Source organism: Symphalangus syndactylus, chromosome 22, assembly GCF_028878055.3.
Source record: "Symphalangus syndactylus isolate Jambi chromosome 22, NHGRI_mSymSyn1-v2.1_pri, whole genome shotgun sequence".
NCBI classification, from domain to species: Eukaryota; Metazoa; Chordata; class Mammalia; order Primates; family Hylobatidae; genus Symphalangus; species Symphalangus syndactylus.
In genome coordinates this window covers 51,376,233-51,390,636 of record NC_072444.2, presented here as the reverse complement: position 1 = coordinate 51,390,636, position 14,404 = coordinate 51,376,233, and the positions used below count along the sequence as shown (strand labels likewise).

The window sequence follows — 14,404 nt, the reverse complement described above, 5'->3', positions numbered from 1 at the left end:
AGAAAAAGAGGGAATCCTCCCTAACTCATTTTATGAGGCCAGCATCATCCTGATACCAAAGCTGGGCAGAGACACAACCAAAAAAGAGAATTTTAGACCAACATCCTTGATCAACATTGATGCAAAAATCTTCAAAAAATACTGGCAAACCAAATCCAGCAGCTTATCCAAAAAGCTTATCCACCATGATCAAGTGGGCTTCATCCCTGGGATGCAAGGCTGATTCAACATATGCAAATCAATAAATGTAATCCAGCATATAAACAGAACCAAAGACAAAAACCACATGATTATCTCAATAGATGCAGAAAAGGCCTTTGACAAAATTCAACAATGCTTCATGCTAAAAACTCTCAATAAATTAGGTATTGATGGGACGTATCTCAAAATAATAAGAGCTATCTATGACAAACCCACAGCCAATATCATACTGAATGGGCAAAAACTGGAAGCATTCCCTTTGAAAACTGCCACAAGACAGGAATGCCCTGTCTCACCACTCCTATTCAACATAGTGTTGGAAGTTCTGGCCGGGGCAATTAGGCAGGAGAAGGAAATAAAGGGTATTCAATTAGGAAAAGAGGAAGTCAAATTGTCCCTGTTTGCTGATAACATGATTTTATATCTAGAAAACCCCATTGTCTCAGCCCAAAATCTCCTTAAGCTGATAAGCAACTTCAGCAAAGTCTCAGGATACAAAATCAATTACAAAAATCACAAGCATTCTTATACACCAATAACAGACAAACAGAGAGCCAGATCATGAGTGAACTCCCATTCACAATTGCTTCAAAGAGAATAAAATACCTAGGAATCCAACTTACAAGGGATGTGAAGGACCTCTTCAAGGAGAACTACAAACCACTGCTCAATGAAATAAAAGAGGATACAAACAAATGGAAGAACATTCCACGCTCATGAGTTGGAAGAATCAATATCGTGAAAATGGCCATACTGCCCAAGGTAATTTATAGATTCAATGCCATCCCCATCAAGCTACCAATGACTTTCTTCACAGAATTGGAAAAAACTACTTTAAAGTTCATATGGAACCAAAATAGAGCCCGCATTGCCAAGTCAATCCTAAGCCAAAAGAACAAAGCTGGAGGCATCACGCTACCTGACTTCTAACTATATTACAAGGCTACAGTAACCAAAACAGCATGGTACTGGTACCAAAACAGCGATATAGATCAATAGAACAGAACAGAGCCCTGAGAAATAACACCACGTATCTACAACTATCTGATCTTTGACGAACCTGACAAAAACAAGCAATGGGGAAAGGATTCCCTATTTAATAAATGGTGCTGGGAAAACTGGCTAGCCATATGTAGAAAGCTGAAACTGGATCCCTTCCTTATACCTTATACAAAAATTAATTCAAGATGGATTAAAGACTTATGTGTTAGACCTAAAACCATAAAAACCCTAAAAGAAAACCTAGGCATTACCATTCAGGACATAGGCATTAGCAAGGACTTCACATCTAGAACACCATAAGCAATGGCAACAAAAGCCAAAATTGACTAATGGGATCTAGTTAAACTAAAGAGCTTCTGCACAGCAAAAGAAACTACCATCAGAGTGAACAGGCAACCTACAAAATGGGAGAAAATTTTCGCAACCTACTCATCTGACAAAGGGCTAATATCCAGAATCTACAATGAACTCAAACAAATTTACAAGAAAAAAACAAACAACCCCATCAAAAAGTGGGCGAAGGACATGAACAGACACTTCTCAAAAGAAGACATTTATGCAGCCAAAAAGCACATGCAAAAATGCTCATCATCACTGGCCATCAGAGAAATGCAAATCAAAACCACAGTGAGATACCATCTCACACCAGTTAGAATGGCCATCATTAAAAAATCAGGAAACAACAGGTGCTGGAGAGGATGTGGAGAAATAGGAACACTTTTACACTGTTGGTGGGACTGTAAACTAGTTCAACCATTGTGGAAGTCAGTGTGGCAATTCCTCAGGGATCTAGAACTAGAAATACCATTTGACCCAGCCATCCCATTACTGGGTATATACCCAAAGGACTATAAATCATGCTGCTATAAAGACACATGCACACGTATGTTTATTGCGGCACTATTCAGAATAGCGAAGACTTGGAACCAACCCAAATGTCCAACAATGATAGACTGGATTAAGAAAATGTGGCACATACACACCATGGAATACTATGCAGCCATAAAAAATGATGAGTTCATGTCCATTGTAGGGACATGGATGAAACTAGAAACCGTCATTCTCAGTAAACTATTGCAAGGACAAAAAACCAAACACCGCATGTTCTCACTCATAGGTGGGAGTTGAACAATGAGAACACATGGACACAGGAAGGGGAACATCACACTCCGGGGACTGTTGTGGGGTGTGGGGAGGGGGGAGGGATAGCATTAGGAGATACACCTAATGCTAAATGACAAGTTAATGGGTGCATCACACCAACATGGCACATGGATACATATGTAACAAACCTGCACATTGTGCATATGTACCCTAAAACTTAAAGTACAATAATAAAAAAATAAATAAATAAAAGGCACAAACTGTAAAATCTTATTTAAGAGGAGATAAATAGCTAAAATAGCTTTTTTTTTTTGAGACGGCATCTTGCTCTGTCCCCCAGGCTGGAGTGCAGTGATGCAATCTTGGCAAGCCCCGCCTCCCAGGTTCATGCCATTCTCCTGCCTCGGCCTCCTGAGTAGCTGGGACTACAGGCACCCGCCACCACACCTGGCTAATTTTTTTGTATTTTTAGTAGAGATGGGGTTTCACCATATTGGCCAGGATGGTCTTGATCTCCTGACCTCATGATCTGTCCACCTCAACCTCCCAAAGTGCTGGGATTACAGGCGTGAGCCACTGCGCTCGGCAAAATAGCTTTATATCTGTTAAAGAAATTGAATTTTTGGTTGAAAACTTTCCCACAAAGAAACCTCCAGGCTCAGATGCCTTCACTATGGAATTCTGCCAAATATTTAAGGAAGGAATAATACAAAATCTACGCAAGCTCTTCCAGAAAATGGAAGAGAAGAGACTAATTCCCAAATCATTCTAGAGGCTAGTATTACTCTGATACCAAAGCCAGACAGAGATATTACAGGAAAAAAAAGAAAAGATCAATATCCTTCATGAACATAGATGAAAATATTTTAACAAAATTTTAATAAATCAAATTAATTGCTTTATAAAATGGATAATGTATCATAAATAGGGTCTTGAACCAGGAATACAAGATTAATTTAACATTAAAAATTTACTGTAGTTTACATATAACACACCAAAAAGGAAAGACATCTCAATAGTAACAGAAAAATTATCTAACATCCATTCCTGATGAACACTATCAGCAAGTGTGGGATAGAAGGGAACTTCCTCAACCAAATAATGGTCATCTATTTAAAACCTAGAGCCAACATCAAAGTGAGTAGTAAATGACTGAATGCCTTCCTCCTAAGATCAAGAATAAGGCAAGGATGTCTGCTCTCACTAATTCTATTCAGGATTATAAGTATAGCCAATGTAACAAGACAAGAAATATAAATAAAAGTCACCCAGATTTGAAAAGAAGACACAAAACCATGTTTATTTACAAAAAAAAAAAAGATTGTCTATCAAGAAAATACAATGAAATCTACAAAAAAGCTACTTAAACTAATAAGGAAATTTAACAAGATTGCAGGATGCAGAATCACCATATAAAAATCAATTATATGTCTTTATACTAGCAACAAACATTCTGAAACTTGTTTCAAAAGCCATATCATTTAACAATAGCATCAAAACATGAAATATTTAGAGATAAATATGACCAAAATGTATAAGACCAGTACACTGAAAATTATAAAACATTACTGAGAGAACTCAAAGAAAACCTAAATAAATGGAGAAATAAACAGATTAATGGAACAGAATAGAGGATCCAGAAATATATTCATTCATACATTATGGTCAATTGATTTTTGACAAAGGTCAGAGACAATTCATTAGAAAAAAGATAATCTTTCAACAAATAGTGCTAGAGCATTTGGATATCTGTTTACCAAAAATAAAAATAAAAATTTCAATTAGTACCTCACACCATCTACATAAATTAATACAACATGGATCATAGACCTAAATAGAAAACCTGAAACTATAAAACTACTAGAAAACACATAGAAAATCTTTGTGATCTTCAGTTAGACAAGGATTTCTTAGACAAAACACCAAAAAACCACAATCCATAAATGAAAAAAAAACATGGATTAATTGGACTTTGTCCAAATTAAAAATTTCTGTTAATGTTAAGAAAATAAAAATATAAATCACAGACTTGGAGAAAATATTTGGAAATCACATATCTGATAAGAACTTGTATCCAGAATATATAAAGAACTGTCAAAACTCACAAAGGAAACAGTCAACAGAATGAAAAAGTGACCTACAGAATAAATAAAAGTGACCTACAGAATAAATATATTGTCAGCAAACTATATATTTGATAAGGAGTTAATACCCAAAATATATAAGAAACTTCTACAACTCAATAGTGAAATAAAAACTAATAACTCAATTTAAAAATGGGTTAAAACTTGAATAGACATTTCTCCAAAGAAGACTTACAAATGGCCAACAGCTATATGAAAAAAATGCTCACCACTAATCATCAGAAAAAAAATCAAAACCACAATGAGATATTACTTAACATCTGTTAAGAAGGCTATTACTAAAAAAAAAAACACAGTAAGTGTTAAGGAAGATGTAGAGAAATTGGAATCCTTACACACTATTGGTAGAAATCCAAAATGGTGCATCCACTATAGAAAATAGTATGGAGGTTCCTCAAAAAATTAAATATAGAACTGCCATATGATCCAGCAATCAGCTGGGTGTGGTGACACATGCCTATAGTCCTAGCTATTTGGGAGGCTGAGGCAGGAGGACCCCTTGACCTCAGGAGTTCAAGGCTGCTGTGAGCTGTGATTTCACTACTGCACTCCTGCCTGGGCAACAGAATGAGACCCTGTCTCGAATAATAATAATAATAACAGTAATAATAATAATGTGATCCAGCAATCCCACTTCTGGATATGTTTCCAGAAGTATTAAAATCAGGGCTAGGCATGGTGGTTGATGCCTGTACTCTCAACACTTTGGGAGGCTAAGGCAGGAGGATCACTTGAGCCCGGGAGTTTGAGACCAGCCTAGGCAACATAACAAGAGGCTGTTTCTACAAAAAATTAGCCAGGTGTGATGGCAGAAGCCTGTAGTCCCAGCTATTTGGGAGGCTGAGGTGGGAGGATCGTTCGAGCCCAGGAGGTCGAGGTTGCAGTGAGCCATGATGGCACCACTGCACTCCAGCCTGGGTGACAGAACAAGACCCTGTTTCAAAAAATAGAGAGAAAGAAATCAGGATATCAAAGAGATACTAACATTCCTATGTTCATTGCAGCACTATTCACAATAGCTAAGATGTGGAAACAATCTAAAAATCTATCAACAGGTGAATGGAATAAAAAAAGTGGCATATTCAGACAGTGGAATACAATGCAGCCTTAAAAAAGGAGGAAATTCCGTAATACACAACAGCATTGATAAACCTTGAGGACATTATGCTAAGCTAAATAAGCCAGTCACAGAAAGACAAATACTGTATGATTCTGCTTATATGAGATATTGATAATAGCCAGACTGACAGAATCAAAGAGTGAATGGTGGTTATCAGAGGCTGAGAGAGGGGAAAATGGAGAGTTACTAGGCAACAGGCATAAAGTTGCAGTCAAGAAAGGTGACTCAGCTCTCACAATCTGCAGTACATCACACTTGTAGCCAATAATGCACATTTAAAAATTTGTTAAAAGGGTAGTTCTCATGCTAAGTGTTGTTACCACAATATAATAAATAATTTTTAAAAGATGATCAGAACTCAATAATAAGAAAGCAAACAATCCAATTTTTAAATGGGCAAAAGATTTGAACAGATACTTCACCAAAGAAGATATACAGATGGCAAATATGCACATGAAAAGGTGCACAGAATAATGCATCATTAACAATGCAAATTAAAACGGCAATGAGATCTCTCTGTTAGAACACCTACAATTTGAAAAACTGCTGGTGGGAATGTAAAATGGTACAACTACTTTGGAAAACTGTTTGGCAGTTTCTTACAAAGTTAGTAGTTAACATATACCCACGATATGTCCAACCATTCCATTCCTAGCCATTCACCCAAAATAAATGGAAGCATTAAACTTGTGCAAGAATATTCATAGCAGATTTATATGTTCCCAAAACTGGAAAATAAGTGTCCATTAGCAGGTTAGCAGATAAACAAATTGTGGCATAACCATACAATTGAATAATCTTCAGTAATAGAAAGGAATGAACTCTTCATATATGTAAAAATGTGGATGATCCTCAAAACAATCATCTTGGGTAAAAGAAATCAGGCAAAAAAGATTACACGCTGTTTTGTTCAATGTAGATAAAAGTCTAGAACATCTAAAGTAATCTACAGAGACAGAAAGATTGGTGGCTGCCTGTGGATGGGTTGGGTGGATGGTGTGGAGGGGCAGGAAGTGAGGATGGGGAAATGATGAAGGGCATGAAATAACTCTTGGGGGTGATGGAAATGTTCATTATGTTTATGACGGCAATAGTTTTGCAGGTGTAACAAGTGTTAAAACATATCAAACTATGTAATTTAAATATGTGTCATTTACTGTACATCAACTATACATCAGTACAGCAGTAAAAGTAAGAATTAGGAGACCCTAAGGAAGGAAAAGAAATACTGTAGTGGTTACAACTGGTGAAGCATTATAGTGAAGTCTTGGGCTGATCTCTGGTCATTCAGTCTGGAGGAGGGACGGTAAAGTTCTCTGAGAAAGAGGTGTCTAGGAAAGGGTAGGCTCCAAGCACTAACAGTGCAGTTGAGAGTCTGGAAGACTCAAGGATTGTATAAAGGCACATCAAGAAAAGAAGAAGCAATTATAATCTACAAGGGGGGAAATCAACTGAATATCAATATGTGCTCCAAATAGGAAACCAAACTAAAATTTGACATGATTTTTAAGAGCTGATGGAAAAATCTAAAGATATAATCCATTTGGCCTTGATACCAGAACTCTTCTCTAACGGTAGCCCACAGGTCATGATATTGAACCTTTAGCCAAAATATAAATAAGTAAATAAGCCAAACCCATAATTCAAGCCTCTACTTGGCCTGGCAGAGAAGCATATTTACATAGTTGAGAGAAAGTAAATGCTACTTATTAGTTTTCAACTTTTAGAGACAACCCATGAGCAAAGCATGAAGGTCTTGGCTGTGGTTTTGGAAGGCAAATGTTAAGAATCTCAACAATATCAAAGAAAAATTGTGAAAGCAAGAAGAAAGGGTACAGAAAAGCAGAAGAATGATGTTTTCATTTCACCTGAAGGAGAGTTGAAATACTCAACTAAAGATGATGAACAAGAAATAGGGGTATGTGTATATCATTTCAAGTCGCAATGGTGAGCAACAGCAGAATAATGTAATCTTCAAAATAGGAAAGAAGTTTGGAAGGGGCATTTGTGTACCTAAGCGAAGTCCTTGTCTTGCATAGTAATGAGTCAGTAGATACTGCCTGAGGTTGACAATCAAGAAGTGGAAGAATAAGCATGATGTTTAGAATTAGGGTGGTGACCACCAGAGTCACAAAAGCCAGAAACAAGGGAAAGAAGCAGCCTCTGGGATGTGGGCCTGGGAACAGGAAGGGCCTGCGGAACCACTGCTTTTCCTCACAAATCCTTGCAGCCGTGGTGAGTCGCTACCATATGCATGTGTCAATTTAGGAAAATTAAAATTAAAAGCATCATGGGGTGACCACTTAGACCAGTTACTCTGGTAGCAATGGGGATCTGAAGGATGACAACTATGGGAGACAGTGCCATTGCCATTTCCAAAAAGACTGCATTCATGACACTTGGCCCAAGGCAGGCCAAGAGAGCCGGCCACATGGCAGCTTCACATGTCCTCAGTCAACCAGAGTAGAAGACACTCCTGAAGCCCACATAGGTCATTTCCCCTCCCCTGGTGTTGTGTACCTTTGCCCTCACACTATCCCCATAGGGTGGGCCCAGCCCCACTCCTCATCACACTGCCTCCCTAAATCCTGCCTCAACCGCAAGTGCTTACCAAGGTGTATGCTTGTTTCCACATTACTGTGGGCATCTCAGACCCCCTCAGTGGTCATCGTTGCCTCTCTGCCCTCCCCACTCCTTTATATCCAGGAGTTCAGTCCAGAGCCCTCTCCCTACCTTTGCCCCAGGCCCTCATCCTGGCCCTCAAGTGGCACAGCAGCCTCTGCACCAACGCTGACCGCCTTTCCAGACTTCTTGACTCACCACCGCTGGGCCCTCCCCTACCTTGCATCTGGGTGCCAGAATGCATTCAGGTCTAGCTGCGTGTCATTTAAGTTTGGGGGGACATTTGTTTCTTGGCAGTGAGACTGAGTTTCCACAAGCTAAGTGGTTTTGTGGGGGGTTTTTAACTTGTTTTTAAAAGTTAGACAAACAAACAACAGAATCTCAGTGTAGTGGTTCTTAAACATCAAACATCTGAGATTAAACAGCTGGCAGGGAGGGATGCTACGTTGTTGTTTGGGACAAGAATAGGGTTTTTGTTGTACAAGCCTCTGGGAGAACAGTAAAAGGCTCTATATTTTAGTATTTTGATATAATTGCTCTGTGCCTCCATTAGTTCTGCTGGAAAATTAATAAAAAACAGGATCTCCCTTAAAACCAGATACTACTTCCAAATGGAGCCTTCCTGAATTAAACACATTACCAAAACAATGTTAAATGTTGACATTTCCTGATACATCGAATGTCATCCTCTTTTTTTGTCATCTCTTTAAAGTAGCTTTTAAAAGCCTATTTTTGTTTTCAAAACCAGAAGCTTATTTGCTTTTTTAAACCAGTTTGCTCATTTAATAACTCTCCCTAATTCATCAGCATTAGCAACAAATACTCGAACCTGTTTTAAGCTGTGATTTCAGTTGTACTTATTTTCATGTGAGTTTAGTAAACCCATATGGTTTGTAATGAAGCTCTTAAGCCAGAAAAGTGACATTTATGAATGACTATGATTTTTTAAACGCTGCCGACTTGAAGACACCTCTGCTGTCCTGCTTCTCTTTTCCAGACAAGCTGACATGGAGTCACAGAGTGTTAGTGCTAGTGGGAGCCACAGACAGCATTAGCTGACGCCTGTCCTATGCCTGGCTTAGAAACTGGTAAACAAAAAAGAATATTTTTTCCCTGTCTTCGGCAGAATCCCAACCCAGGATTATTTGCTGTAATGCATCCTCTGACCTACGCAGAAACCTTGATAGATTACCATCTATGCTCTCACCCCAAGTACAAATTCACCAAAGAGTCCCGCCACGGGTCCAGCATTCCTGTCACCCAAAAGCAGTTTCTCCATCACACGGTAATGTCATCACCAGGCTCACCGGCAGAGTGGCCCTGGGCTGCAGGGAGGGGCAGGGGACGACGACAGGGTCACAGCTGGAATTGAGACAAAGGTTTGCCGCCACAGCTGCAGAACAAGAATGGTAACACCTCCCCTCATACCGCCAGCCCTAAAGGGGTACAGGTAGAGACCCCGCACCGCCTTGTCCTGACCACACCTGCCTCTCGGGCTGCCTGCTGCCCTTTGTCAACATTCCTCTGGAAGGCTGCACCTAATGTTCATGTGTTCGTATTTCAATCATGTAAAAACGGCCACATGGTATGCACAACCGTTGGTCTGACCTTCTCTCTCTTTGGCCCCAAGTGTAGAAACCAGAATGGACAAGGTAGTGGTGTGACACATGCAAAGAAGTGGCTCCAAGGAATTACTTCCCCCCAGGGAACCACCCTGACCTGAATATCCCCCGACGCCCCTTGAGGATTATCCTCAGGCCCTTCAAACTCAATTAACCCTTAACTCAGATTATGAGCTCTCTCCCCACTTCTACCAGCCACACCCTCAACTGCCTCCTCTTCCTGTATCACCTACTTGCCTTTCTGTTTTATGGACTTTGTGCAGTTACCCTTGAGATCCTTTCCCTCCTTCTCCCCCATTCCCCTCATCTAACCACCCCGGGGGGCCACCAGTGTGCCACTGACACAGCAAACAGATTTGCAGACCTCCCTCTAGTCTAGCCTTTGGCCCACTGCTGCTGCAGGCAGCCTTCCCTTCGGAGAAATCTTCCTTAGGCACGAGTTGATCCTGTCATTTCCTGCTCGAAAGCCCTCCGTAGGTCCCCACTGCCTGCTGTAGCAGCTCCAAGCTCATTAGCTTGGCCCACTATGCCCTTGTGACCTGCCTGGCTCTCCAGCCACATTCCCTTCTGCCTCTATGATGCACCCTGCACTCAGCCCAGCTGGGGGTCTCCTTGCAGCACTCTCCTCCCACGTGGCGCGCGTGTGCAGCTCTCCTGCCTGGAGTGCCACCGGATGAACTGCCATCCTCTCCAAGTGTTGCATTAGCATCACATTCACAATAAACAAAATAGATTCTAAGGCCGCAGCTGCCCTCCATCCCGAGGACATGTTGCTTGTGCAGGTGCCTAATGAAGCAAGGGAAGCAAACCTCGCCTTTGTCTCTAATTCTGTGTTGCATTGTTTAATGTGCTTTGCTGAAGCAATTGCCTTTTTGCTTCAGAAAAATTCAAACTGAATGAAATTACAGATTTTGGTGCTTAGCCTTTTAAGACTGAAAAATAGTTGAATAAAACAAAAGTCCTTCAGAAACTTTACCTCACCAAACAGTTGCTTCCCGTGTGCTGACTTTGCTTACAGGACATTATTCCCGGAATAATGCACTGGAAAAGCTTCCAGTCCCTGGTTCTCTCCTCCCTGCCGGACCCCTCCAAGATGGAGACCACAAAGAGGTAAGCACGGCTCATCTGTTTGCTCGCGAGTATGTGTGCCCCACGTATTACAGAGGCAATCATCCCCAAAAGTTAAATGCCGATAATATGTCAAACCATACTTTTAAAGTATGAGAGAAGTTTGCTAGTCAAAGAAATTTGATGATGTGTAACTGATTTTCATATTTGGAATTTATCTTGAGATACACTTGTTTGAAAAGTAATGTCCTAGGTGACGAATTGGCAATGCTTGAGTACAAGTAGACAACCATTCCATATAATTCAACTGAAATATTCATGGTCAATCTTTTTAAAATTCATAAATTGCGGCCTGGGTGACAGAGGAGACTCCATCTCAAAACAAAAAAAGAGGAAAAAAAATCATAAATTGCCAAGATTAGCCTTCCACAGTCGCTGTATCCAGTTCCAAAGGATCCATGGCCCTCTTGTGCCACAGGCTGGCATTCACTGTGAGACTGTGGCAGTCCCCACACAGAAAACAGCCCTGCTCCAGATACACAATGAATATTGTTGGATGATGAAAGAAGAAACTTAGAGTGACTACATTTTTGCTAATTTGCTTATTTAATAGCTCTTCAAAATCATAAGATATCAAAGAAGTAGCCTGGTGCCTTTTCATTAGGCTCTGCCTGGCCAATTGCTCACTCCTAAGCCCTTGAATTTGCTTCTTCAGTCCACTATCCTTATAAATACAGCTAAATGAATGATTGGTGAACAGACATGACTAGTGTCCCAAAATGATTATCATCAGCTGTCAAAGTTCCAATCCTCTGATCCAGAATGAGGCCCACCCCAAGGTGGCAGAGCTCTGGCATGGCCCCAAGAGTGGCCAAGAAACCTGAGCTCTGCCACCAACCAAGATCAGTAGGTGATCTTTACACACACCCCAGTTCCCACTCGGGTAATCTGGATCCTCTGACTCAGAAACTCACCAGGGAGGATACATGACCTCCAGGAGCCATGTGACCTCAGCCATGCCCCTTGGCCAACTCTCTGGGCCCAGTCCTCTTGTCAGTAAGACAAGGGGATTGGACTTGTTGCAAAGGCCATTCTCAGCATTGACGTTTTAATTTTAGAAGAGTACAAGAGCTTACCCAACATGCAGCTGTTCCATGTACACTACACATCCACCCACGCCTCCGCAAGTATTTGAGGAGATAGTTGGAATCTGGGTTGTGACCCCAGAACACTGAATTTGACTTCCTCCTTCATCATCTTCATTGAAGGGCTTCATTGGTAAGCTCTTCCTGAACTAAACCAAATGCAGCTGTACGTCATGTATGTCAAGGCTTTCCCATGTGCCGTCCCCTTGGGGTCACTTCCTTAGGGCTTCTCTACTCCTCTCTTTTGCCTGAAGATTAGCATGCAGTAAGCAAAAAGCACCCAGCATAGGATTTGGGACATGGCAGGAGCTCAAATATGTTTCTTTCCAATTATTATACTTCGTCCATTCCTCATCCACCCTATTGCCATCTCAAAATCAGCATCCTTGTTCTACATTTTTAGCATATTTCTAGAATGTCTAATCTCCAGAACTGGTGGGAACAATGGCATCAAAGAGAAGGAAAGCTTTGGCATGGAAGAGACCTGCCTCCATTGTACACTGGATGTATCACCAGTTCTGTCCTTGGGTGAGCTATGTACTAATGAAGCCCTTCGAGCAATAATCTCCTCCTCTCTGAGACAGAGGCAGTGTTGGCATCCTCACATTTGGGTGTGTGTGAGGATAAAAATGCAATGATCTTGTGAAGCATCTAGCATCATGCCTGGTGCATGCTTAGTAACTCTTCTCTTACGTCTACCCTCCTTTTCCACCCACTAAGCGTCGCAGTCACTCCATCGCCACCAGATGGCGACGTCTGTCACCACATTGACAGACTGCCTCATTTTGCTGCAGGGTGAGGATGCTTCAGAACTGACCTATGCAGTCAGTAAACGGGGTTTGGGGTGCTGTCAGGACACTGTATAAGAAAAATGAGGAATGGTGAGAAGTGGCAACCCGCTGACCATGTCCACCCGTTATCAGCATGTACGGTTCTTAAGAATCAAGAAAAAGCATCCTATTTTCTTTCCAAAGCAATTTCCTTGGAAAAAAATCTCCCGAGGCTGTTCTTTCAACAAGCAGTGAGAATGCGTTACCTTGGGCTTGAATAACCATGAATTAAACATGAACTCTCCATGAATTAAAGAAAACTCTCGAACCATGAGTTGTTACTTTCAGCTTATGTGCCTGAGTGCTCTGTTGGGCCAGTTTGTTTCTAAATAAACTGAAGTTGCATAACAGCTCATAAAATCAAGAGAGGATTCTGTATCTCCTTAGCATGGACTTCCATGGGATGTAAGACTGTAGGTCATGTTTTTATTTCTGAAAACAGGTACAAAATAAGAATAATTCCTTTTTTAAGTTCTGTCTTAGTTCGTTTGGGCAGCTATAATAAAATACCATAGATGTAATTTATGAGCAACTGAAATTTATTTCTCAGTTCTGGAGACTGGGAAGTCCAAGATCAAGGTGCTAGTAGTCTTGGTGTCTGGTGAGGGCCAGCTTCCTGGTTCATACATGGTTGTCTTCTTACTGTGTCCAAATATGGCAGAAAGGGGAAGGGAGCTCTCAGGCTTTTTTTTTTTTTTTTTTTTTAAGATGAGATATCACTATCTTCCATGCTGGAGTGCAGTGGCATAATCATAGCTCACTGCAGCTTCAAACTCCTGGGCTCAACTGATTCTCCTTCCTCAACCTCCCAAGTAGCTTGGATTATAGGTGTGCATCACCATGCTCAGCCAATTTTATTTATTTATTGTAGAGATAGGGTTTTGCTACGTTGCCCAGGCTGGTGTTGACCTCCTGGCCTCAAGCTTCCCAAAGTGCTGGGATTACAGAAGTGGAGCCACTGCACCCAGCTTCTCAGGCCTCTTTGACAGGCACTAGTCCTATTCATGAGGGCTCCACCCTTATGACCTAACCCACTTCCCAAAGGCTCCATCTCCAAATACCATCACATTGGGGGTTAAGTTCTTGTTATTTTTAATGTAAATAGGGATAGGATCTTGCTATGTTGCCCGGGCTGATCTCAAACTCCTGGCCTCAAGTGATCCTCCCACCTCGGCCTCCCAAAGTGTTGGGATTACAGGTGTGAGCCACTGCACCTGGCCTGGGAGTTATGTTTCAACATGGATTTGGGGACAACACAAAGTTCAGTCCATAGCAACTTCCTACAAGTCCATTAATGATATTCCAACTTTGCAGCCATTTTGCTTGAATAAATTAGCTCCTATTACTTATGAGGTTTGCTTTGTATCTTTTGCCCCTGACAACTGTTTGTTATTAAGCCATACAATATAGTTATTTAGTGTTTATTTATTCCAAGTCATTTTTGTATTTGTAATAATTGAAGCAGCTCATTTATTTCTTTACTCTTCAGTAAATTCAGAGATAACATGTTAAGTCTCTTTGGACTTCCATAAAATCTAAGAGTCAA

At 40.9% G+C, this 14,404-nt stretch overlaps 1 protein-coding gene across 5 annotated transcripts in view; it reads left to right on the top strand.

Moving 5' to 3' along the window:
* The window catches only part of CFAP221 (cilia and flagella associated protein 221), a 127,945-nt gene that overhangs the window by 96,332 nt on the left and 17,209 nt on the right, over positions 1–14,404 (top strand). For all 5 annotated transcript variants that reach the window (XM_055261540.2, XM_055261538.2, XM_063631305.1 and 2 more), the window contains 2 exons: positions 9,320–9,478; positions 10,834–10,925. In XM_055261540.2, coding sequence (XP_055117515.1) covers positions 9,320–9,478; positions 10,834–10,925 — 251 coding nt within the window. The remainder of the gene's footprint in view (positions 1–9,319; positions 9,479–10,833; positions 10,926–14,404) is intronic.